The 27,503-nt window shown below is 40.9% G+C and overlaps 1 protein-coding gene across 3 annotated transcripts in view; it reads left to right on the forward strand.

Moving 5' to 3' along the window:
• Nucleotides 1–26,269, forward strand: part of LOC121316081 (AT-rich interactive domain-containing protein 4B-like) — a 146,359-nt gene extending 120,090 nt beyond the window's left edge. For 2 of the 3 annotated variants that reach the window (XM_041250829.1, XM_041250831.1), the window contains 6 exons: nucleotides 826–1,039; nucleotides 5,868–7,115; nucleotides 11,560–11,670; nucleotides 17,555–17,764; nucleotides 21,446–21,598; nucleotides 25,382–26,269. In XM_041250829.1, coding sequence (XP_041106763.1) covers nucleotides 826–1,039; nucleotides 5,868–7,115; nucleotides 11,560–11,670; nucleotides 17,555–17,764; nucleotides 21,446–21,598; nucleotides 25,382–25,524 — 2,079 coding nt within the window. In that variant the 3' untranslated portion in view covers nucleotides 25,525–26,269. The remainder of the gene's footprint in view (nucleotides 1–825; nucleotides 1,040–5,867; nucleotides 7,116–11,559; nucleotides 11,671–17,554; nucleotides 17,765–21,445; nucleotides 21,599–25,381) is intronic. The other variant, XM_041250830.1, reaches the window with a different exon arrangement.
• The last annotated feature ends 1,234 nt before the right edge of the window (nucleotides 26,270–27,503 follow it).

Here is a 27,503-nt window from a genome sequence, read left to right on the forward strand (position 1 = left end):
GATTATATCTAACTTCTCGTATTCGTGCTTTCCTAAAAAGATGAAAGCTTTTGAAGATGAAAACATTTAGTGCCAAGACTGGAGAACAGACATTTACAAAGTGTTTTTGAAGGCAGCATATGATATTGGAGCGACAGATGTTTTCAAACGCACTGTATGCAATATTCTAAGGGCATTGTTGCCAAACAGATGTAGATTTGAAAAATAAATAAAAGGGGAGCTTGATTGATGGAGCAGCAAGCTGGTTCACTCGCTGTTTTGTCTTTCACCCTGGAAACCTGGGCTCAAATGCAGCTCAGGTCACAAGTGCCATTGTCCCTCACAATTCATGAAAATTACAACAAAATTTAAAAATAAAGGATTTCTTTAGTTTAGGCAGTGTGAGAAGAGTTCAGCTGCGGTAATAATTAAGACAGTAACAAATTTCATTTTGGTTGTTTTTTACTGAATTATTTCTTTTTCCCCAGGTACTTTTGTATTGTACACAACTGCACGTTAATGTATGGAAATTATTCACACAATAGTAAAATAAACATTCTGTACAAGATACTTCGCAAATTTACAATTTAAGTAATATTGAGTATAAAATTGAATTATAATTACCATAAGAGCCATAGTGGTAATCTCTACAGTATATGTGCAGAGCAAAACATGCTTTTACTGGTTCACTTTTTTTCTGAATGGAATGAATAATGTTTCAAAACTAAGTACAACCAAATTTAACACTCAGACAGTTTACACGTTACCTTTGGAAAACAGAAGAGCACACTTTGCATCTGTTGCCAAAGCTTCAGGTCAATTATGTCTTTACTGTCTCCTAAATAGAACAAAATGGAGAAAGAGAGAGACAAGATGGAGAGAGCAGAAAGAGAGGAACTTTGCCCACACAAAATGAACCACATTGGGAGATCGGCAAAATCTTCCATCAACAGCACACCTTCCGACAGCTTCTCAAAGCTGGATAGTGGCGAAGCCAAGGGGGCTGAGCAAACTGCGCTCAAATCCATTGAAATCACATCTGTCCTCAATGGGTTGCAAGGTATAGTTGCTGCATTTAACTTTTACAAAACAGTAGTACAGTGTGGGAGGAAGGCTGCCTCAAACTCAGGTAGCTCAAAGATTCAGGGTTGTATGATTTTACAGCTAATAAATGTAGTAGCTATAAGTATTAGCAGTCTTCTAAATAGTGCTCCAAAGTGATTCTAGCTAACAAAAATTCCAAAACTTTTACAGGTTGTTATACAAGTCTCAAATGTCCAGAGTCCAGTTTTGAAAGAAAAATGTGTTATAGCAAACTTATAGTATTTTTATTTGAAGACATGATATATGTCTCTACATTTGCTTTAAGAAATCTCTTGTTTGCAGGCAGTGTTTTGTTAGTGTTACACTTGGAGGGTGAAATTGTCCCCACCCCTTTTTAAAGGATTATTGCCTGTTATTAGCCAATCAACTGACATGCTTTCAGCCAGTAACCTGCTTTGAAGTAGAAGACACTAGGGTGAAATGACCCAGGAAGTGTGAGTGATAACCCACACTTGGAACAGATAACTCAATAATAAGGCATATAAACTGAGAAATTCATTTAACCTGTAGTACCAAATACAGTGTTTTAAAATGAAAATACAAGTATGCTATAACATGTGTTCCCTTTCAAGTACAAATGGTAACCGTTACTGAATGGGATATACCTTTCACAGCCCGAATTACCTGAGCACTTCTATCAGAGCCACTCCTTTAAGAGCGCTGTATGTATCAGGTGTCGTGTCTGCCCCAGGAGATAAACACGACTGTCACATTAGCGTTAGTGCCATTTTTTCTTTGTCTGTCTATAAAAAGGAGAGGGCTCTGACTTATAGTCAGAACTAAGGAGATGAGTTGATAGATTAAATTTTTTTCTCTCCATATTTCAAATTAGAAATAATGTCTTTTTAATGCAAGAGCGTAATTCTTTCTTGGCCTTGATTCTGATTAAGTCCTCTCAGCAGCATTGTGTGCACCGCTAAGCCGGCGGCACTGCCCTTCCCCAGTATTCAATATTACATAATTTTTAATTACTTTCAGAAACCCAACATTCGCGTAGGCTGTCTTTTTGTACTAGGTCTGTCTGTGTACAAACGGCATCCTGCACTAGCTGTCTGTTTTTGTTTTTTCTAGTCAGCTTTGTGCCCTACTAGACACTGCCAGTGTTAATGGCTTTTTAGCTACACTGTGTTGTCGAATTGACAGGAGTCTTTTCGACTGGAGAGTACTCAGTGTCTGCTTTTGACAGCGAAGACTAGTAGATTTGTAACGCTCTCACCAAGCTTGGGAAACTTCCAGGGAGTTGGAACGTATCTTCCCCAAGCAGAAGCTGCAGGTGCAAGCCCATTCTATCAGGCCTACCTGTATTGGCGATCATGAACCACAGACACCTGGGTGCTTACCACCAAAGCCGGTTACTCTCTGCAGCTTCGTTTCGGCCCTTCTTCATTTTAGGGCATGATCGTAACAGCAGTTGTGAACCCTCATGATACTATTTTAGGTATTTGGGGTATTTGAGGTATTTGAGGTATTGGCTGTACTGCAGAAACAGGCCCTTGCAATTGTTCACCCTCTCAAAGAAAGAGATGGGTGTGGAGCTAGATCTCTCACGACCCAGGAGTCCACCCAATGGTCCCAGATATTCCCTGATAGAGAACGGTCATCTGCTCGGTATAGACACACTGGTCCACAGATGGCCCAAGACTCTGTGGATTTTCCACCATTGCCACTGCTTCCATGGTGCTTAGAAGATCAGGCAAGACCGGGCTCGGGTGCTCTTACTATACCCGAAGTGGCCCAATAGGACCTGGTTCTCGGCACTGAAACCGATCCTGTATGGTCAGCCGTGGGAGTTGCTGGCACGTCGCGACCTGCTGAGTCAGGTGCGGGGCAGTCTGTGGCATCCAGACCTAAAAGATCTGTAGCTCTGGATCTAGCCCCTGTCGGAGACATTTGAGTCACCTCGGTTTATCTGACAGGGTCATTGTCACCCTACAGAATGACAAAGCAGTGTCTACCCAATCCCAGTAAATCTACAAATGGCAAGTCTTCCAGGTGTGGTCAGTGTGGACTTGACCCAACGAATTGCCCTATGGCAGAAATTCTGCAGATTTTACAGATCCTTTCTAATTAAGGGAAATCTTCCACCACACTTAAGGTTTGCCTGGTAGCTATGTCAGTTTGCTATATCATAGTAAAATAAACTCACTCTCCCCAGGAACACACTTCCTGGCAGGACAGTTTATTGAAGGGTGCTCGGTGGTTAATATCCCCTAGAATGGACCTCGTCCCTCGCTAGCAGCTTAATATAGTCCTGAATGCACTTACAAGACCGCCATTCAAGCCCCATTAATTTAGCAGAGCTGAAATTCCTGTCTTTAAAAACCGCTTTCCTGCTTGCTATTACCTCTGCCAAGCGGGTAGGTGAAATGCAAGCATTCTCAATGGCAAAAGCCTGTTTGTTTTTTGCAGAGGTTACTCTCTGTAGTAATCCTGCTTTTCTCTGTAAAAAGCATTTATGCTTTCCATATCAACCAGTCAGTGGAATTGGAGGCCTTCCATCCACCTCCTTTCCAGTCTGACAGGGAAGGAAAGTTCCATGCGCTTTGTCCAGTTAGGGCACTAGCGTATTATGTTGACCGCACCCAGAGTTGGCAGCAATCCAAGCAAGTGCTTCGCGTCTAAGTTCCACGGATAAGCTCTGTCTAAACAGCGGCTGTCAAGGTGGATTGTGGACACAGCCAGGATTGCATATGATTTAGCCAACCTGCCACATCCAGAAAAGGTCACTGGTCACTTCACAAGAGGCCTTGCAAACTCTTGGGCATGACTCCAGGGCGTGCCTGTCGCAGACATTTGCAACACTGCAGTATGGACCACGCCACATACTTTTACCAGATTCTACAGACTGAATGGCGTAGATCAGCAGAACCCTGGTTTTAGGACCAGAGTGTTAAGGGCAGCCACTGATTCTGCCTTGTAACACACATGATGTTCCACTTAAAGTCCTGGGGTAGTTAGCTACACGTCTTATTGGACTTCTGGTGTTAAATGCAGAGGTTACTCAGTGTAACCTGCATGAGGGCTCTCCCTCACTGTACTGTGGACCACATGCCATAGACCCTAAATCGGTCTTTGGCCAGAATACTAAGGGCAGTTTATCTTACTTTTTAGCACATCTACCAGTGCTGCAAGTCCTTGATTTCAATTCTGTAATGGTTACATTTCGTACTTGATAGGGAACGTTAGGTTATTATCATAACCGTGGTTCCCTGAAATAGAAATGTAACCTTTACCCTTCAAGTTTGTTGCATTCATTCCATTGCAGCAGGCCTGAATAGAAAATGGCACTGACCCTAATGTAACAGTCGTGTTTATCTCCTGGGGCAGAGACGACATCTGATGCATACCGGGCTCTCCTAAGGAGCTGCGTAATTCGGGCTATCAGAGGTATATCCCATTCGGTAATGATTACATTTCTCTTTCAGGGAACCAGGGTTATGATAGTAACCTAACATTTCTTTCAAAACTGCACACGTAAGATCAATTTAGCTAATGTAAGTACAAAACTGGTAAAATTTCTGAAATTATTTTGTTAGCAACAATTAGGTATGTTATAAACGTCTTAATTATTAGCTCCAACGTATATCTAATACAGCTAATATTAGTCATGCTGCTTACAGCCTTCAGTTGCCTACACAAAATACAACTGCAGCTGTGAATGTATGATTGGGTATCAAATGTGACCATTGTTTGTACATAAATTACTGTCAATTTAAAAAGAAAATTGTGTTGCTAAGGTACCAAAAAAAAAAACCTGGAGAAATAATACACTTAATTTAAATGTCATACCTAAAGCTGCACATTTTGATTCTGGTATATTTTACAAGATAATTTGTATTAGAATTGCATTCAGTCTAGGGTTAACTGGTGGATTGATTACTGAATGTTATTTTTAAATATGAAAAATCTTCATCACTCTTGTTGCCAAGTGACATTTGTGATATAATAGTAGTGTTACGTTTACAAAACACTGGTACCTTTTATTTATAAAATTGTTTGTATTGATTTCTACCCATGAATAATATTTATTATACTATTCCTCTATTCTTTTCCAGTGCATGCATTTCTGAAATATCGATCTGTTCCATATATTAAGCAGGGGTGTCTTTCTGCAAAAAAATAATTAACTGTGTAATTGGTTCCTTATCAATTACGAAATTAAACCATTACCTCATGGGTATTTATCCTTAATACTGTCTAACCTGAATAGATATGTAAAGCTGCACATAGTGCTTGTGATATAGTCGTGCCTGTAAGGGCATAAACGACCAATGACACAAGTATCGTCGTTTTCCTTTCACCGCCACGAGAAAGAGAGATGTACAAACAGATAAGTGACACAAAGTGTTATATCTGACTTTTAGCTTGTGTTTTGACACTTACTGCGATTGTTTTCATGTGTTTTAGTAAAATATACTTCACGTTTGTGCACTTGGCTGTGGTTGTTTCGTTAGTCCCTCAGCGGCCTTGTGCCCCGTGTGAAGCCTGCAGCTCTGCCTCCCCTTCCCTGGGATTGATCGCTTTGAGACGGTTACTGGTGCGCTCTCTTAAGCTGCTAGCTTCGGTGGAAGTGTTAAATAAAAAACTGTATAATTAATTGGTTCTTCGAAGTTTAAATAAAGTATGCCAAGAACACGTCCTTCTGTCCTTATAAACATCACCTCAGCCTTAAAGCCACTTTGGGTTCTATTTAAATGATCTGTATAATGGCAGATTTGAATAGCTGCTCCCCTTAAATGTATAAATCTGATTTTTTAAATGTATTTATTTATTTTGTACAACAGCATCTGAAAGCTCGGCTGAGGAGAGCGAGTGTGAAGATGGAGATGATGAAGATGAGTATGAGGAAGATGAAGAAAGCCAGGGAAAAAAAGAAAGGTTTGGTTCCCTCGAGAGCATGCACGTTATTGAGAGATGGCAAGTCGGCCCCTCTCTGGATGAGGATCAGGAGGAGCTGAAACACCTTTCAGACACCCGAGACACTGTGATGAAGAAAAGGGCAGAGCAGCAGGGTGAGGCAGAATTGGAGAAGGAAGAGGAACTACAAAGAAAACTGGAGATCATACAGGAGGAAAGGGCAACAGAAAGACCGTCCAAATCACAGATGAAGCGCAAACAGAGGAACAGCAGGATGGAAGAGTGGCTCCGAACAAGTTCCCACAAGCAGGTAGAGGACAGGGCCAAGCCAGTCAGCTTGGGGTTTACTGCCAGCAGTAGCTCAGAGGATGAGGATGAGCAAAAGCAGCAGCAGGAAAAAGAGGAAGAACACCAAAAAACCAAAAACACCCCGTCCAAGAAGTACAACGGCCTGGAGGAGAAGCGGAAGTGTGGACGGCCTGCAGGCTTCTGGGATGTTCCGGAGAAAAGGCCCAAGCTCTTGGGCGGTTCAGAGGAGAGGCTGCCCAGCAGCCGAGCTAAAGGCCAGAAGGACGTCTGGTCCAGCATTCAGGGACAGTGGCCCAAGAAGACTCTAAAGGAACTTTTTTCAGACTCTGACACCGAGGCGGCCAACTCACCTCCTCCCGTCCCACCCCCTGAAGAGCCCAAACAGGAACCAGCCCTCGAGGAGATAACTGACCAGGAAAGGACCGAAGGGAAACTCTTAAACGAGGAAATGGGGGATAAGAGAGCAGAGTTCCCTAGCAGTGGCAGCAACTCTGTTCTCAACACGCCCCCCACCACGCCGGAGTCCCCTTCGCTGCCAGGGAGCAGGATGGAGCCCGACAGGACTCAGGCAACCGCTCCTCCTGCAGCCCCTCCTCCACCTTCCGCTAATCCCCTTCCTCCCCCTCCTGCTCCCTCAGTAACGGACCATCATCCTGTGCAGGAGGAGAGTGTGGGCGGCCGCAGTGAGACAGACAGCAGCACGGCGGAGGTGGAGAGCCTTGGCGGGGAGCTGCAAGAGATTCGATCCGAAGGAGGCGCTTATCCCATCGTCTTTGATGCCACCCTCTCCTCCAATAGCAACAGCAGCAGTATCCCCATTAACAGCAGCAACAGCAGCCTGCCAGAAACAGGACATAAGGAGAAAGGTAAGGGTGAGGAAGTACACAGAATGGGGCACCCCTGAAATGTCTCTTTTAATCTGAAGACAACGAATATATTTGAATGCATGCGTAAAAGTGGTGCATTCGGCAACCTAACTTCTTATTCAATTATTGTATAGGCATTTATCAGCGGTAATCAATGCATTGGTGTTTTGTTTTTCAAAATACAGAACAAACATTAGTTGTTTTTTTGTATCCCTGTGATACATGCAAAGCCATTCTGCTGGTCCTCAGCCTGCCTATCTAGTAACAAGCAGGCCTTGTTGACAGTCCAGTTACTGTAGCACACTGAGGCAGCACATTTTTACTTACATTGCTTGCTATTTGCATAATGGCAGGTTTTTATCCCGGTGACACATGCAAACCAGCCAGCCTGCTTGGTAACAAGCAGGCCTTATTGACAGTCCAGTTACTATCTAGCACGCTGAGGCAGCAGTGTAAATGTTAGTATAGAGTGCTTGCTATTGATTTCTACCTGGATTTTATCCTGGTGACACATGCAAAGCCAGCCTGCCTGTCTATTTCCAAACAAACCACTTTCTGTGCTTTTCCAGGGCACCCTCTGTCTCTAGGAGCTGTAGTTCACATCTGAGGATGTGGAGCCAGATAGCGCATCCCCTGCGGTTAAGATCTCCCTGTATGGCGGAACTTATGCCGTGGATCAAAAGGGTCACTGCGGTCTTGCAGGTGCCCTGGTCTACAGAGGGTTCGTTCTGTTGAATTACTGTACACAGACGCCCCTTTGTGGGCAACGATAGTGCTGTACACTATTCCTACCAACAGTGCTACCGGTACAAAACCGGCTCCAGCAATCGCGGTTCTAACCTGCTATGGGGTTTTATAATCCCCAATCTGGAATGCCTATCCAGCCTGTCTGTCTAGTACCAAGCAGGCCTTGTTGACAGTCCAGTTACTGTCTTAACAAGCTGAGGCAGAAACTCTACATTCTTCTGTTCATTGCTTGCTATTTGTAGAAACCTGGGTTTTATCTCTGTGACACATGCAAAGCCAGCCTGCCTGTGGACAAGCAGATTCTCTTCCTGCCTGAGGCAGCAACACGCAAGGAGGCACTGGTAAACCGCTTTTGCGAGTTTTTGTGCACTCTCCAAGTGTACGCTGGATAAACGTTCTCCTGCAGCTCTACTGAGTGCTCTGCGTATCTCCCCTGTACAGCCCTCTCATAGAGGGGTGGCTCATCCCCATCCCATGGCTTGTGCCAAGTGAGACCCACGCACCTGGGAATATTTAAGCTCTGGGCAGCAGGTTTCCCCAAAGGAACATGTGCCTGATGGTCACAAAGTTGCTCCGTTCCTTTTGGTTCCGGGCTGCTGCTGACTGGTGTTCCCTTCCCAGTATGGTACCAAGCAGACCTTATTGACAGTCCTGTTACTGTCTATCAGCTGCGATAGCAACTGTACATTCTTCTGAACTTTGCTTGCTGTTTCATGTGCCTGGGTTTTATCTCTGTGCGAGCAGCTGTAGCCAGACCGCCTCCTGGCGCAGAGGCAAGAGCCTCAGGCCAAGCCACAAGGTGAGCAGCGACCCCTGGGGTTTGTTACCACAGGTCCTAGGCCCCTTCTCAGGGAGCCATCTGGAGTATTGGCGTCAGTGCACCACAGACATCTGGGTGTTTACTACTGTCCAGACCTTCTACTCACTGCAGTTCAAGCATGGTCCCCTCCCTCTTGGGGCATGACAGGGCACAGCTGTGGTATCTCAGAATGTAGCAGCTCTGCTGCAGAAACAGGCTATTCATATGGTACACCCCCTCCAATTGGAGGACGGGTTCTACTTTATGCTGAAGTGGGATGGTGGCCTCGGACTAGTCCTTGACCTTGGCAGGTCAGCCTGTTCTGATCCGAAGGAGGTTAGGCCAGACAATTGGTCCACAAAGTAGACCGCTAAGATGCCTACTGCCATATCCCCATAGAAACAAATATCTGCAGTTCACTTTTAAGGAACAGCGTACGAGTTCCAAGTTTTGCCATTTTGGCATCTCTCTAGCTCCCCATGCCTTTCGAGGCACAGGTCAAGCTATGCTGGCTCCTTTGAGACTTGGAGGTATCACAGTTTGGGAGAGCAGACATATATATTGCTTCCCAGGAATCTATCAACTGTTCAAGCTGGTTCTCCATAACAGGAGCAGGGAATCCACTGGCGATAGTTGCCTTGGCAGCTGCTGTATGCATCCCACTGCTCGCCACGCTCCCACTGTGTCTGGAGAAATCTCACAGGGTGCTATTAGTAGCTCCTTACTGGCCAGCTATGTGGTTTTCCAGTTCTGATGTAGCTACAGACCGGCCAGCTGTGGGAACTGCCGATTATGTGTTGCAATCTGCTCAGTCAGATGCAGGGCACTTTGTGGCACCCCAACCCATCGAGCCTGCAGCTCTGGGCTTGGTCCCTGAACGGCTGCACTTGAGCCGTATTGGACTGTGAAACAGGGTGAGTGACACCCTGCAAAATGCTAGGGCAGCCTCCAGTCATTCCCATTAAGGGTACAAGTGGGGCGTATTCCAGACGTGTTTGGCTTGTGGGTTCGAACCCTCGACATGCCTTATGGCAGTTATACTGCAATGTTTACAGGATCTTTTTGACTAGGGGAAATCCCTACTATAAAGGTCTATCTGGTAGCCGTTTCAGTGTGCCATGTGAAAGTCGACTCCCCAGGAGCGCACTTCCTGGCGGGATAATTTTTGAAAGCACCCGCCAGCTGAGGCCACCGGTGAAGGATTTAGTTCCTCGCTGGAGGTTAAATGTGTGCTTAATGCACTGACAAAACCTCCATTTGAGCCTATACATTCTGCTCTGCAAAAAATGTTGTACTTCAAGACAGCTTTCTTGCTTGCCATCACCTCCACTAAGCGGTTGAGTGAAATGCAGGCATTTTCTCTTTCGAAAGCTTTTCTAATTTTTTCAAAGGCCAGAACGAAGGTAAACCAGATTTTCTGCCCAAGACCATCTCGGTTTTCCACAGTAATCATTTGGTGGAATTGGAGGCTTTCCATGCCCCTCCTTTCCGATCTGGCAAGGAGTGCCAACTCTATATGTTTTGCCCAGTGCGGGCGTTAGCATATTATGTGGAGAAGACTAAAAGCTGGAGGCAGTCAGAACAACTGTTTATTTGTTATGGGGCGAAGTCCCAGGGATAGGCTGTGTCTAAACAGCATATGTACAAATGGTTAACAGGCACAGTACAGACTACGTACGAACTGGCCAATCTGCCCCTGCCCAAGAAACTCGCCGCCCATTCCACCAGGGGCCAGGTGACTTCATGGGCATTGTTCCTCTGTGCTTTAATCCAGGACATATGCAGTGCAGCGGTGTGGACCTCTTCCCACACGTTTGCCAGGTTCTACTGGCTGAATGTAGTGGACCCGCAGAATCCTAGATTTGGCTCAACAGTACTGAGGGCGGTGTCCCAGTCCACCATCACAATATAAAATTAGAGGTGTGTCCATCTTAATGTTCTTGGAGCATTTTGTTATACAAGCGGTTATTCACTTGCATTGGGTTGTATGCCGTGTCCTTGCAACAGCTTGGGTATACTCACCCATTTTGTAATGGTTAATGTTCACTACTTTGAAAGGGAACGTTCAGTTATAACCCTGGTTCCCTGAAATAGGAGTATTAACCATTAACCTCGGGGTCGTGGCGTTCATTGTTCTCAATCTTGAAGAAATGAATGATGATTGTAGGGTTCGCTGCTGCTTATGGTTGTGGGGTGGCGCCTCAGCAGCGCCTCCCTACTCAGGTGGGAATCTTTGGTGTAGAGTTTTTCATTTTGGGTGTCTTAAAGGGAAACACCCATTTTGTAATGGTTAATAATCCTATTTCAGTGAACCATTTTGCCTTCATTTTTAAATCAAGAAAATGTCAATACAATAGGCCTACTTCTGATTTGGTTTGTCCAACACGAATGTAGAGGCCTAAAGTGTGTATCCTAGCAACGGGCTAATCTACCGCTACCAGCTCTAAAAGAAGTGCACTCTCACACACTCAAGGTTTTAATGCAAACCGGCAACAGGAGACTTCAAACTGGGTTCTAATGTGATGCATTGATTCACCAATATGTAATCAAAGCTCAATAAATTTAAGGACAGTGAAAAATCTATTTTTTTTTTGTCCTAGTTTCTCTAACACCACTTACCAGGACAATTCAACGTGGCTCAATGTGCTATTTCTAAGTTTGCTTCTTTGAAATAACGCTGGACTGATTCTGTGTTTAAAAACCAACTTGAAACGTTTGCAATTGCACCACAAAAAATATGTTAGTAAGAGGAATTAGATACCTACTTCTTATATTAAAATATGTTTTTATTTGCATGGAGAAAGAACAACATTTGAACTCAAGTTTAAGAAATCATGTCATGTTTGTCTGCCGCATGATTTATTGCTCTCTCCTCACTTCCGTTTTGTTTTTACGCAGCAACGACGAGCCAAAAACGGCAAAAAGATGATCAGGGAGGTGTTTCATCTAAGAAGCAGAAAAGAAGCCACAAAAATTCAGGCACTCGCCACAAAAAGAGTCGAAAAACAGGTAAAAACAAAATAAATTAAGAGGATTAAACGTATCAACCTTAGGGGCCCACCTGTTACTCATTAAGAGATTACCTATGTTGGCTTGCTATTTTTTTTTGGCTTTGAAAGTTAGATATGATGCAATTAAAAATGGTGTTTAATCATGCTATAGCAAGTTGCTGATCTGGGGCCGACTTAATTTGTAATACAGCTGACAATGGAAACTATTTCCAGTTTTAATTTGCTATGATGACAGGTATTAGTCTGGTTCTGAAATGTGTTCTAAGATATTTATTACAAAAAAAAATTGCTAAGAGTGATAATGGGGGAGTTACCTTTCAAGGAGGGAATATTAACCATTACAAAATGGGTGTTTTTCCCTCTAAGACACCCGAACTGAAAACTCGAAAAATACCAAAGATTCTCGCTAGAGCAGGGTGCCCTACAAGCATTGCCATTTTCTTTTTTCAACCTTGCTGATATATATTTGCAGAATTGCTGAAGTAAAATATTATTTCCTGCTGTTTTTCTGTTGTTTTTAGTCTGTGCGGGGTTAGTTCCACCATGGCCTTGTGTGCCATGAGAAGCTTGCTTCCCGGGATCCTAGTCCACTAGACTGACTCGCTCCAGTTGGAGTATAGAAACAAAAATATGGAATTAAAAATGCATTAAAATTACTGTTTTTTTTTTCATTTATCGAGACATCCTACCCCACAACTTCCAAGTGAAAAAAATATTCTAGAAATCTTTCGAAAATTAATTTTTAAAAATAAAAACTGAAATAACTTGGTTGGATAAGTGTCCAATCCTAAATTAGCTCAGGTGTAACTAGTCACCTTCAAAATCACACACCAAGTTAAGTGGCCTCCACCTATGTTAAATTGTAGTGATTCACATGATTTCAGGATAAAATCAGCAGTTCCTGTAGGTTCCTTCTGCTGGGTAATGCATTTCAGAGCAAAGACTCAACCATGAGGACCAAAGCACTTTCAAAAGAACTGAGGGACAAAGTTGTTGAAAGGCACAGATCAGAGGATGGGTATCAAAAAATATCAAAGGCCTTGAATATCCCTTGGATGCAAGGCCAAGACGATTATTAGGAAGTAGAAGGTGTATGGCACCACCAAGAACCTGCCTAGATCAGGCCGTCCCTCCAAACTGGATGACCGAGCAAGAAGGAGACCGATCAGTGAGGCTACCAACTGGCCAACGGCAAATTGCAAGAGCTACAGGCTTTTATGGCCAAGACTGGTCAAAGTGTGCATGTGACAACAATATCCCAAGAATTCCACAAATCTGGCCTGTGTGGTAGGGTAGCAAGAATGAAGGCATTACTGAAGAAAGCCCACCTTGAATCCAATTTTGAAGTGTGCAAAAAAGATTCTGTAGCCATGTGGCAAAAAGTTTTGTGGTCTGACGAAACTAAAATGGAACTTTTTGACCTAAATGCAGTGGACCTACAGGATAAGTATTTCCACATCTCCATAAAACCAGCACACAGAAAATACCTGCGGTTAACTTTTCAGGGCATAGTGTACCGCAACAAGCTCTTGACAGTGTCAAAACAATGTTTTAGAGCTGCAGGCAGTTTACCTGTCATTGCAGAAATTTTTGGAGCAGGTTCAAGGGAGACACATGCTCATCTGTATGGACAACACAGCTGTGGTGTCCTACATAATCCACCATGGTGATTTGCTGTCCCTCAGTCTCCACTGTGTGGCCCACTAGCTTCTGCTGTGGGCACAAGTGAGGCTTCTATCACTCCATGCAGTCCACCTGCTGGGAGTGTCCAACTGGGCTGTGGACCTCCTCTTGAGGGGGTCCCTAGCGGTGCAAAGTGGAGACTCCATCCCGACGTAGTCAGTCTTCTGTGGGAGAGGTTTGAGAGGGCAGAGGTGGATCTCTTTGGCTCTCGGGAGTCGACACATTGTCCTCTATGGTTCTCCATAAAGGGAGAAGGGGGACCTCTGGGGACCTGTGGCCAGCACTTCTGATGTATGAGTTGTACAGCTGCCGCTGTGCTTGGAGAAGATCAGACAAGACCGGGCCACGGTGCTCCTAATAGTCCCTTTCTGGCCCAGGAGAGTCTGGTTCTCCTCTCAGGCCAGCTGTGGGAACTTCTGATGCATCACAGCCTGCTCAGCCAGACACAGGGCACTCAATGGCACCCCAACACATCAAGCCTGTAGCTTTGGGTATGGTCCCTGAACGGCTGCATATGAGCCGTCTGAGGTTATCAATCAGGGTGATTGACACCTACAGTGGCTCTCAAAAGTATTCATTCCCCCCTTGGACTTTTCCACATTTTATTGTGTTACAACATGGAATCAAAATGGATTTAATTAGGAGTTTTTGCCACAAAAAAATTCCATAATGTTGAAGTGAAAACAAAATCTACAAATTTGTTCTAAATTAATTAAAATATATTAAAGAGAAAATAATTGATTGCATAAGTATTCACCCCCTCAATATTTGGTAGAGGCACCTTTGGCAGCAATTACAGCCATGTCTCTATTTGAATAAGTCTCTACCAGCTTTGTTTGGCTTGTGGGTTTGAACCCATGACATGCTCTATGGCAGTTGTGCTCCATTTTTTACGGGACCTTTTTGATGAGGGTTAATCACCCTCTACTGTAAAGGTCTATCTGTCAGTCATTTCAGTGTGCCATGTAAAAATAGACTGTCTCCCCAGGAGCGCACTTCCTGACGTGACAATTTTTTAAAGGCACCCTGCGGCTTAGGCCACCGCTGAAGGATTTAATTCCTTGCTGGAGGTTAAATGTGGTGCTTAAAGCACTGACAAACCCTCCATTAGAGCCAGTGCATTCAGCTGAGCTCAGGTTTTTTGTCTTCCAGGACAGCTTTCTTGCTTGCCATCACCTCAGCTAAGTGAATAAATGCAAGCACTTTCAATTTCGAAAGATTGTCAGAGGCCAGAACAAAGGACACCCTTCATAGTAACTCGGCTTTTCTGCCCAAGACCATCTCAGCTTTCCACAGTAATCATTTGGTGGAATTGGAGACTTTCCATTCCCCTCCTTTCCAATCTGACAAGGAGTGCCAGCTCCATATGCTTTGCCTAGTGTGGGCGTTGGCATATTATGTGGCGAGGACTAAAAGCTGGAGGCAGTCGGAACAACTGTTTGTTTGTTACAGGCTGAAGTCCCAGGGACAGGCTCTGTCTAAACAGCATCCAGATGGTTAACAGGCATAGACTGCGTACGAACTGGCCAATATGCTCCCACCTGAGAAGCTCACTGGCCATTCCACCAGGGGTCAGATGACTTCATGGACGTTGTTCCACGGTGCATCTATTCAGGACATATGCAGTGCACCAGTATGGGCTTCCTCCCATTCGTTTGCCAGGTTCTGTCGGCTGTCATGGACCCGCAGAATCCTGGATTTGGCACAAGAGTTGTGAGGGCGGCTTCCCAGTCCACTCTCACGATAGAACATTAGAGGTGAGGTGAGTCCATCTTAATGTTTTCAGTATGGAACATTACTGACACACAAGCGGTTACTAGCTTGTAGTTGGGTTGTATGCCATGTTCTTCTGACAGCTTGTGCATACTCACCCATTTTGTAATGGTTAATAATCCCTACTTGAAAGGGAGCATTAGGTTATTATCATAACCCTGGTTCCCTGAAAAAGGATTATTAGCCATTCAATTTATGGTCACGGCATTTAATGGATGTAATCTCTGAATGACAATGCTTGCAGGGCTGCTGTTTTGTGGTTGTGGGGCCAAGCCTCACCAGCACAACCCTGCTCTAGCGATAATCTTTGGTATAGATTTTTCAGTTTGGGTGTCTTAAAGGGAAACGCCTATTTTGTAATGGTTAATATTCCTATTTCAGGGAACCAGGGTTTGATAGTAACGTTTTCTTGTGTGGTTATGTACATCTAAAGTGGTGATGCATATGCATGTTTGGGAGAACAGCCTGACAGGATCAGGTTTACGGCCACAGAGAGGGATTGGGTAAATCTCATTTACTCGTGAGCCTGACGTAAAACACGGGAAATCCATGCCCATTGTTACATGGAAACCCACTTTTCACATTAAATCGTCCACTGCCCCCAATCCAGACAGCCTTGGGAGCATACGTGGAAGGTGTCTGGCACAGATCTCTTTAACCCAACATCTCCGCCGGTTTTCAGCCATGGTGATGTGCAGTAGCTGGGTTAGACAGTTTCATTATATACCTCGGGTTAATTATTTTCTTTTTTCTTTAGTTAATAAGTTGTGTGATAAATTAGTTGAAATATTATTCACTACTAACGACATGCCACCCCATCAATGGACATTTGAAAAACAATTTGGGCAAGAGCAGTAAAACACATTATAAAACAACCAGGCACGAGGCATTTCCAAAATCACAGCTTTATTACATGAGCTTAACACTGTGCTTTTAAAGTTTCACTCAAACAACTATGGATTTCCAGGTGAGATTCTGCCCTATACCTGTTCTCTGCAGGGAAACCCCATTTTCCTGAGCGGTGTGCGAAAACCTCACAAGAACTCTACGCATGGCTTTTTGCCATGCATTCAGGTGAAAAGAGGGTCTTCTCGAGTAAAATAATCCAATGGGACTTTTTTCATTTAGCTCGAGAACAATGTCTCAAGAAAAATTAGAACACACATGGAAACTCCCCCATTGAGATTAAAGAAAATAGACTTGAAAGCCTTATCTAGAGCCTAGAGTTGTAATTTTGAGGAAACAGTACCACTGTTTTAATTTTATTGAGAGTAGGGATGCAAGTCGGTTATGATAGATTTGCTTTTTTATAAACTGTCTCAGCTGTTTGATGTCCAACCAGTTTTCATTAGCACCGAAATTAAAGTTTAAAACCAAAAAAACAGAACTTCTTTTGCTCAGCCAAAGGAATGGGACATACAATTATTAAACATGTTTTTTTTTTTTTTAACTGTGACAAATAAGCTACAGTGTTACTGCATCACTCATACCAATGTAATATATGTATGACTTAACACAATGATAATGGCAAATCACGTGCAAATGATGTCCTAGTAGAACTGCAGTTTATGGTTTTCAAAACTGAACTTACTTAATCAACATGTTTGCTTCAACTGAGATGTTGAGCAGCATTTTAAAATAGTTTCTGATGAAACAGTTCCAATTTAAAATGTCGCCTTGATTTTTGTTAGCAAAAAATTTAAGCTTATACTCAGGCCAGCTGCCAGCTCTTAGATTTTTACGTTTATCTAAAGAACTGCTTATCCCATTTGTGATGAAAATTTGTTACAATATTCACTACCAAAATGTACTTAAAAGTACCAGAATCTCAGAACCTGTCCAGTGCTGACATATTGTTACCTGTGCTTACAATTGGTATATGTCATGTTGATCTACTTCTTCAGGATCATGATAGCACTAATTTTGTATAAACAGCCATGGTGAGAAATGTATGTTACCAACTTTCTTTTTTCTGCTTCAACATAAGAAAAGGAGGAACAGGGATAGCTAGACTTTAAAATGCTTGTTTATCAGTACTTATATTCCCAGCCACTCGGGGTAGCACACAATAGTTGACTAATCAAATAGAAAAGAGACAGTTGGCCATATAAACTGTTAGATGAGCAATCGTATGTCACGTGATTGTGAAGTGTGCAGTTTCAGATGGACAGAAGTGTACTTATGGTTGCAGTCCGTTAACATATAAATTATCTTTTGTTGTTCATGGATTGCAGAAAAGTGACACCTATGTCTATTTTTACCTCAACTATTTATCAATTTAAGATTTGCTCTAGCCCTACCAGCACAACAATGTAACCAGCCAGTTCGCTATTTTAAACGCACCCTTATGCAAGAATTTAAGTAAAACATGTTGAGGACAATCTTTCTCCTCCTTCTCTAATTGCTCCCTCTCCTGCTTATTTCAGCACACAGCAGTGACAGTGAAGACCAGTCGGCCAGTGAAAATGCTGCCAAATCCCCTCCCACCAAGTCAGCAGCCAGCCTGAAACCTGCATCGCAGACCAAGTGTCCGGGCAGGACGCACTCCCCAGGGAAATTTAGCAAGCATGGCAATTCAGAAAACAAAGAGCCCAACAACCGCTCTTCCAGAGTGTATAAATGGAGTTTTCAAATGTGTAAGTACAGTAACTCTTGAAGAGGATATTTCAAGGTACCAGCAGGAATTATTATGCCAGACTAGTCTTGCCGAAAACTATACATTGAAAACATATTGCACATTGATACTACTGCACGTACACCATCCACTGACCCAATACTTGTATGTATGTATGTGTATGTGTGTGGCAGGGTTGTGATTCCCACGTCTCTGTATCATCTCCATTTTAGTCAGTTCAGTAATTCAGTAACTTTGTGTTACTGAGGATGTGTTACTAAGGAGTAAACTGGGTTTACTCTGTATTCTGATACTGTCTCCAGAGTTCCCTCTATGGCTAAAATGCACGCATTTTTCAAAAGCACTCGGTTTAGACTTAAAGCAGATTCTCTGATTTCCCACTGTATAAATGCACATCACATTAGTGCAGAGCTCACTCGGGCACCAGCGAATCTACTGGTACTGGGTTGGCGAAGGTAGTAAGTAGCTGATACAACACATTTTAAAACAGCATTTACATCTACACCCTAAGAGAATAAAGCTATGTTTGTAAACAGATGGCCATAAAAGCAGCGCCAGTCCCAGGCCTACGCTGCATACACACCTAAAAATGGGATGGTATATTTTTGTCCATTTAAGGGATTAAATATCATGAAACTAAATTACCCTCGTTGATCTCTGCCTTTTTATTGTGGCACTGATCTTTTGGTTTAATGACATTTGGTTAAATACTAACCTCTTTACCAAAGCCATAAAAAAGTGTTGTTTACAAACAAGTTCTCTCAAAATAAGCAGAGTGAAACGGACTGGCTCACGTTGAAGGGGTATTGGTACAGTGTCATAATCAAAGCAGAGACGCATTAGTAAGTGTAATACAGTGACTGGAATGAAGCATACTTTTTTTAGTGCTCTATGCAGTAAAAGGTTAAGTTAGGGTGAGCAAAGCAGGTACCTGGCGATTCTGCCTCCATGGAGAGCTCTGCTCAGTGCTGCTCATGAACTTTGCAGTTTTTAACTCGTCGTATGATTGAATACAAATCGGGGAAGCACAATCTTTCTGCATTATTTAGAAGTATAAATACTCCGGTAAACATAAATAAAAATCACAATACTCACACTTTGACGGATTGTGTTTTATTTCCCTTTTAAAAAACATCCATTTCAGGAGTATCATCAAGTGTTTTGAAACTGGTAAAAATGGAATCATAATATTAGTCAAATACACATTTAAGTGTATAGTAATTGAAGAAGACATACCATGTGCATTATTTTTTATTTATTTTTTTTGCAAGTTGAGTTCATTCATCATGTGACTTCACTCACATCTCTGCTGAAACTCAACATGGCATCTGCACCAACGAAGAAAAAAATACAGTGCTTCATTAAGACAGAGCTAAAAGAAATCTGATTATCTATGTGGAGATGGTGGGATACTATTCATAAAGGTTTGCTCTAAGTCTTGTGACCATGTACGAGTCAATATCATTAAATGTCATATTGCCAGTCATAAACACATAGAGAGTAAGAAAGCAACAATGGCAAAGCACTGAATTCTTCTATGCTGAAAAACCAAGGTACTGCACTCAAGGCGGGGCTTTCCCAAAGTAAGCTAAATTTATTGCACATTTCATTATTGTTTAGTATATTTCTTTCCACGCTACCTGCATTTAATGAAGCTATAATTAGCAATGTTAAACCGTGGCCACTTCGTAATTGAATTACTGTGTATTTTCTGACAATGAAGAAATTAGCGGAAAGCTATTTTTTCTAGGTACACGTTCCTTAAAGGAAGTTGATCACTTTTTTTGTGTAACGAATGTAGCCACTACACTATAAACCATTGCTTTCATAAGACTTTCTGTTCGGAGACACGCCTCTTGTTAAATCTTGCAAATAACACTACAGAATTAGCATAAAAACCCAAACACTTGGGAGTATTAATTATGCGTTTACATTAAAAGAGGCGCTATTTAAATTACAATCGGGTAATACATAGCAGTGTACCTGTTTAGCAGTGAGTCAGTCAAGTTAATTTGTGGAGTACTGTACATAGGATTACTCTCACACGACATTGCTGGACTGTTACTGAACTGTTTCATATTTGTATTGTTATTGTAAATGCCAGCAATAAGCTAAACGTGTCTTCTCAAAACACCTTCATTTGTAGACTGAACTACAGTGTCAGTGGAAGACTGTAAATATGATTCTCACAACTGTGCTGGACATTTGTTTTCAGACCTGTTGTGGTATGATTCTTTTCCTGTTTATTTTAATGCCAGCAATGAGCCAAGTAATGGTTATAAACATTGACGTGTCTTCAGGTGCTTTTACTATTACTGTAACAAGAGTCTGATTTGAAAAAAAACATAATAATTGTCAGATTTTATTAATTTACTTATTTTAACTAGCAACATAATATTTATGTTCAAATGCTATATTTAATTATTAATACATTGATAAAAGGTGAAAAAAATGGAATTGGCCATTTTTGAAAAACAGAATTTGGCATTCCCAAGAATGAATAACCCTAAAGATGGTTACAATTGAAGGCAGTGCAGGCGCCAGTGTTTTTAAACAGTAGTATGACTGAAGAGCTTGTTTGACCTGCCTACCTGAGTAGCGTCACTCACTCACTCACTCACTCACACACTTACTCACTCATCTCATTCATAAAAACTACACATGAAGTTTGGTTTCAGAAAATAAGCATATATTTAAAAATGTATTTGTAGTGACAACATGTCTATATAAAATATTTAATGACATATATATATATAACTAATTTATTTTAAATAATTAAAATCTAGATATGTATTATGTAATTAACACACTCAGTCACTCCGCTGAGCATGCTCTCCAGCTGCTTGTCATAAACACTGTTAAACGTGAATCAGCTAATCACTCGTGTTCCACCCTGATTGAACAGTTCAATACATAATAATAATAATATTATTTATTATTATTATTATTATTATTATTATTATAATTATAACCCTTTTTGAAATATTATTAATAATACTAGCCTTTCTATACACTGGGGTTTCGCATGTTCATTTTTGTTCCGATGTTGCAGGTTTATATATATCTTGCTGTATATCAGCTGTTGCCGATGGTACTTCACAAGGGTCAATGGGGTTTCTCATGTAAATTATTTGTTCCAAAGGTCTGCCTGTTGCTCAGAACAGGAATGAAAGAACAGAGGGAGTGATTCAGACTCTGCCCAAGAAGCAGTGGGCAGACCGCGGTTTTCCCGGGCAAAGTCCGAAATAAGTAATTTTAATTTTTATTTTGGACTTTGCCCAAAATCAGCGGGCAATTTGCAAATTGCACGCATAAACCCTGGCTTTGCCCAAAATCAGCGGGCAATTTAAACGCATTTGCGTGCCCATTTTGGTGTATATATATATAGATATATATATATATATATGATGTGATATATATATATATATATATATATATATATATATATATATAATATATATAAATCAGAGGATGTTTCAGAGGCAGAGGCAGAGTCACAATAAATGTCTTGTTTAAATGTAAAATAAATTGTAAAATTGTTGAGGTACTTAAGTTGAAATATTGTTTTAAAATTGTATAATGCAACAAAAATATGTCAGTCCATGGCCGAAGGTTTCTCACTTAATTTACCCTTTCTCAGAAGTTTCTCGGGGAACACTGATTGTCTCTGTCTTGCTTACAGCTAATCTGGAGAAGATGACTAGTGTCGAGCGCGTAGCATTCCTTCAAGAAAAACTACAGGACATACGAAGTCATTACCTTTCTCTCAAGTCAGAGGTGGCTTCCATTGACAGAAGAAGAAAACGTTTAAAGAAAAAGGAACGCGAAAGTACGGGTAAGTTATTGATAAACTTTTTCAATTACAGGTATTTATTTAAGCAGTAACTGCAGGATGCTGTAGTTGTACTTGGATATAAGTCTGCCAAGTGGGTAAAGTCCAAGACGCGAGACAAAGGGGCTGATTTTCAAAGAGTATGTTACCCCTATTTTTTCAGTAAATAAAACAAACAGATCAAATGAGAAATAAATAAACAACCTTAGGGGTTGTCCAAAGTTTTCAAATACAGCAACATACACAACGTGCTCTTTTTCAAGACGCCCCACCTGCCCCAAAAGCGTACATAAAATTGCTGCCTTCTGAAGCAGGCCCTGCATTTTCAAAATTGAATTATTCACCATGATGAAAGAGAAAACAGATATGACTAGTTTACTGTATCTTATATTGTACACAAAACATGTTCAAAATGTGATTATCTTGAAATGTGATTTCTCTCTGATGCTGATAAGAGATTCACAATATCAAACTTAATTGACTCAAAGATTTCCTAAGTGGTAAAAACTTTATTTTGTATGTGTCTCTAAATAAAAACACACTCTTTGTATGGATCACTGTGTGAGCGCAGATAGCAGTTACTAGGTATTTCCTATTTTTCATGATCTTCTGTGAAAGGTTCAAGTCATTTTAAGGTAAATTATATTACTTTAATGGGGGCAACACCTACATGTTTATACAATTTATATAAAAAATATTAGTTTGAAACAGGATTGTATTCTTGTAGGGCTAGTTAGTTCAAGAGGTTTTATTTTAGTAACTACAAATAAATTGCAAGAAATATGTTGTTTGTTATTGTGTTTTCCAATCTAGCTATTTTTTATTAAAACATTTAGTTTACAGGAGTTTTTTGGAGACAAGTTGCAGATTTTAGACATTATTATTATTGTATGTATTTTAATGAATTGTGCATGTATTTGCATACTGGGGGAATAAAGTAACAAATAGAAGTCTGCCATTGAATGAATAATTGTATTTTCATTTAATTGTAAGTGGTTTTGTCTTTCTGTACCATTTGCCATTCAAGTTGTCGCCATGATATGCATTGTATTGATAAACACTTTATCAGAAAGGAACATGATTGGCCTGAGAAATTAACTGAGGCTTGGTGATGCTCCTTTGCCTTCTATACTCTCTTGTGTGCTGGAAAGGGAAGTAAAATATCGTGGAACTGTCACAACCGCCGCCAACCCCCCACCCCCCCAGCGCATGCTTTTGTATGCATTCAGAATATGTTGATAATATTGGACGGTCCCTTACATAATCTGATTTACTGGTACATTCCTGCTGAATTTTTTATAGTTTTGTAACTTCAACAGGTTAACTTCAACAAAAAAAATTGTGACAAGGGCTTCAGGCTTTCCTTTTTTAAAGTACAGCGTCGTGTATATTTATGTTGTATATCTAGGATTTATGTCACAACTGTGTCCTCGCCAATTACCATTAAAGGAAATAAACATTATAGCTCATAATGCAATTAATAACCATAATAAACACAATACCTCAATAAGAACTAGTGATTCTGGCTTAATTATCCCTAGATTCATGATGAAAAGAGATTAACAATTAATATTATGTATGTTTAAGTATTTCAAATCAATCATAAATGTGTATGTGTTATAAGACAAAAAGAAACCTAACAATCCAAATTATTATTACATTTATTCATATTCTCAAAGGAAGAAGAGTAAAGGTTTGGCTTCATAGTTAAACATATGTATAAAGAAGAAACAAAACAACATTGTTAAATGTTCATAATTAATCCTTGATGTGCTCTCTGGTCATAGAGTTCTGCATTAGTGAAGCAGTCTTTAATAGTTCATCATGCATTGTTTGTACGCATGTACAGTGTTAAGCATCTAGTTGAATAGAGGCACATTACGTATTGTGACAATATCAAAAGCATGGCTTCAGTTCAGTTACTTGTAAGCACACAATATAAGTTTGATACTTTATTTTGTTGGTGCGATGTTTAAAACAAAGTTTTCTTAACACGGTCATCCTCTCTGTAGAAGTTAGTTGTGCACCAGCACAGTGCAGTATCTCTGTGAAGGCTGTAGGCAAAAGCTTTCATCGTTCCAGAGGAAGCCATTCTCCGGGACAGCTTTGAAGATTACATCATTGTGTCTTCGTTGAAGAACTTCACAGTTTGCTGAATTGAGAGTGATAAGATGTTTTGAAGAAAAAGCGAATCCAGCGAGAATCCAGAGAGTCCAGAGAGAGTGAAAATCCTTGCTTTAAGTTTAAATAACACTATGTATAGGCATTCCTTTGTACTGTAAATAAATCCTTCTCGGTTCTTCCATTGGTTCACAGTATTTGATAGACAGTTGCATGTCACACAAGCAGGGTGTGTTAGAAATGGAATGTATCCGCCTATTTCGTTATCAAAGGATTTTACATTTATCATTTAAACCTCCTATTCAATTTAGTTACATTCATTGGAGAAGCGTACAAATTTCAGTTTCATTCTCTATAAAAAATTACGATTACAAGCATATAAAACACATCATAATACAATCAAAGGATAATATTTAAAAATAGTTATTAGTTTATAATATTCATTTAAAACACAATAAACCTTTCAGACTCATTGGGAAACTTACTTAAAATAACTATTAAACTTGTGTCCACAAGTTATGTAATTAAAGCATTTTGGAAGGCGAGCTTCAAAGAGTAACAACCCAATCCCCACAGCATGTCTCTACAGACAACAGAATTAAATATCTGAAAAATGCTTATATTAAAGTGAATTTCCTTGACATACTGGGTTTCAATTAAAAGAATCCAGTAATATGTGCTGCTTCCAAGTCTGACTTCAAGGGAATCGGACATTCTGCAGCAGGCTGTGTAGATCATCAGTGGGGCCCATTGTGACATGTTTATCCAAAGTGTGATGAGTCCTGCCATCAGAGGAAAAGTTAATGGCAGAGAGATTAAGCCGCTTTCCCTAAATGGTAATATCCCTGCTGAAAGTATAGATATTGACGGCACCCACATACACTAACTGGCCAAAGAAATTGAGAATGTAAGTAAAATGTGTGACAATGTACATGGTCACATAACTTAACATAGACCTATATAAACTTGTTCTCTTTTGAGAGGTGCACCTGTTATAATGTGCATGCTCATGAGAAGTAAAAAAGGACAAGGATTTGTAAGATGGGAGTGAAAAAATACAGTGGCTGTTGTTTCACCTTTAGTGGAACGACCAAAGGGTATATTTGCCACACTGTTATTTTCTCCGTGTGAATGGAATCATAGGTAGGCCCACCCTACAGCTATGGTCAAAAGTTTTGCATCACCCTATAGTCATTTTGCTTCATAAAGTTGAATGAATCCTGCTAAATAATGTTACGTTAACATATTGAATTACATACCACCTTGTAGTTTTTCATATGCTTAACGAAAACATGATAAATACTGTACTACTATTATGGCTTCCGATAGACTCTTGAGATATCATTTTATATTTTCTTTGATTACATGATGTCAAATACAATGTCTAAATTATGTTCATATATATATATATATATTTATTTATTTTTTGTCTCAATCCTAAAATTCTAGGTGATGCAAAACTTCTGGCTGTAGCTATACAGGTACACTAAAGGTGAAACAACTTCAATAGTATATATTGCATTTTTTTGCTGTCACTTATTGGCAAAATTCCTATCTTCTAAATCCATGTCCTTTGATATCAAAACATTGGTTGTCACGTCTTTAATCTGTGCAGATAAAAAGTGGAATTTTTCTATTAATTAACACTGGATTTTTATTTTTTAGGTGCTGCTGCAGCGTCGTCTTCATCCTCCTCTTCGTCATCTCCATCCTCCAGCTCCATCACAGCAGCGGTCATGCTGACTCTGTCCGAGCCTGTGTCCGGCTCGTCTCAGAGCAGCGGGAGTGTGTCCGTGGAGTGCAGGTGACCCGCGGAGGACATGCCCACAGCACTCTACACCAGACTAGCTCTCGGAGGCTGGGGGCCATTTTTAAACTGACCGAGGCACAACAACAACAACAACAACAACAACAATAAAAACAATGAGCACTATTTTCTATTTACAGATGTTTTCTTGGCAAGCTAACTCTGCACTTAAGTGCACTTTTATGAAGGAAAAAAATATAACAGACCTGTGTTAATGTAGTTTGTTTTGTTTATTTTTTTGGGTTTTTTTTCTGTTTTGTAAGTTTTTCTTCAAGCAATAATTGTTTCCAAGTAGTCTGGGGATTTTTTTTTTTTTTTTTAATTTTTTATTTAACATCAACTTGATAGGCCTTCCACTGTGTAAAAGGGATTTCTGTTTACTTTAACTTCCCAGAGATTCTGTCCAGTTTTCCCTTGGCATATTGCTATATTTATAAGCTGCAACAGCTGCCATGTGTTACCACAGGTTGTCTTTATCAAGGCTGGACCATTTGACCGTTTCATTTTTGTTGAACTTCTTAGTCACTCATAAGCACACACAAAACATGTTCAGTTGTACAGGCCTATTCATTTTGAGCAGCATTTTCACACAATAAATATTGTCATCAATTTAGAATTTAAGCAGTTTTAGTTGTTCAGACCACAAATAAAGACTTATTAAGCATACCTCCTGCATTTATGTTCACATCAGATGCCTGAATTGTTGAGTAGTTTTAAAAGGCCTGTTTGTTTATGTTTTTGTTATACTTTTCTTACTGAAGAAGAACCCCCCCCCCCCCCCCAACATAACTACTTTTTTAGATTGGACTATAGCAGATTACATTTAATATATTTAGTCAAAAAAGAAACCTCTGACATTTTGTTTTTTATATTTATTTTGTATGGGTGGTTGGGGGGGGGGGGGTATTAATGTTTTTTACTACTGATGATTATATAGTAATTAACTCCTGTTATTTTGCAGAACAGCCAGAGAGAGAGAGAGAGAAAGTAGAATTAAAGAGTTTTAAAAATGAAACGGCAATTATGTAAGGCATTGATTGTAAGTGGTACAATGGATTATTTGCTTTCTCATATTTTGATCTTCACAGTAATCAAACTTAACAATACTAGAGTTCCCTTTTCAAGTGCGAAATGTAACCATTAGAGAGTGTGTATTTACCTCCTAAAGACCTGAAAGCTGAATAAAATATATGAAGGCTGCTCGCAGAGCCTGTGATGCAGTCATATCCCGCCCCTGAGGGCACAAAATGACAGCGCTCACAGACCTCAGCACCATTTTTCCTTTCAAGAACTGACCTGATAGGACAGCCTATTCAGAGAATTACTTGTTATTTTTTCTGCTATAGATTTCTGTATTTATTGTGTTTTTACACAAATTTTGTGGGATATTAAAAACAATTGCTGTATTAGTTTCACTAATTACGCGTACTTGTGCACTACAGCCTGTTTGTTACATCCAACGGGGGCCTTGTCCCCAGCGTGAAGCCAGCGGCTTGAGTGGCCTCTTCACAGGGATCAAGCAACGTAAGTCGGCTCAACCTCCAAGCTGCAATAGCTCCTGCTGGAGTTATTTTATTCTCGTTTTGGCTTCGGCCAAAAAGTCAGGGTTTGCTGACACAGGCCCAGGGCCCCTTTTCAGGGAGTCATCTGCAGTATTGGCGTCTGTGGACCACGGGCATTGGGTGCTCGCTACCGTTCAGACCAGCTACTCACTGCAGTTCAAGCATGGTCCCACTCCCTTTCGTGGAGTGACTGTAATTTTAGTCATGGACCCACAGGACGCTGCCGTTTGGAGGAAGGGTTCTCCTGGTACTTCCTGGTGGCCTCGGACTGATCCTCGACCTCAGACAGGTCAACCTGTATCTGAGCCGGAGGAGGGTCAAAAATGTTGACAGAGAACAGTGTATGAGTTTCGAATCTTGGCATTTGGCCTCTTTAGCTTGCCATGCCTTTTCAAAGTGCATGGAAGCTGTCCTGGAC

The sequence above is a fragment of the Polyodon spathula genome, chromosome 5 (genome assembly GCF_017654505.1).
Source record: "Polyodon spathula isolate WHYD16114869_AA chromosome 5, ASM1765450v1, whole genome shotgun sequence".
Classification (NCBI taxonomy): domain Eukaryota; kingdom Metazoa; phylum Chordata; class Actinopteri; order Acipenseriformes; family Polyodontidae; genus Polyodon; species Polyodon spathula.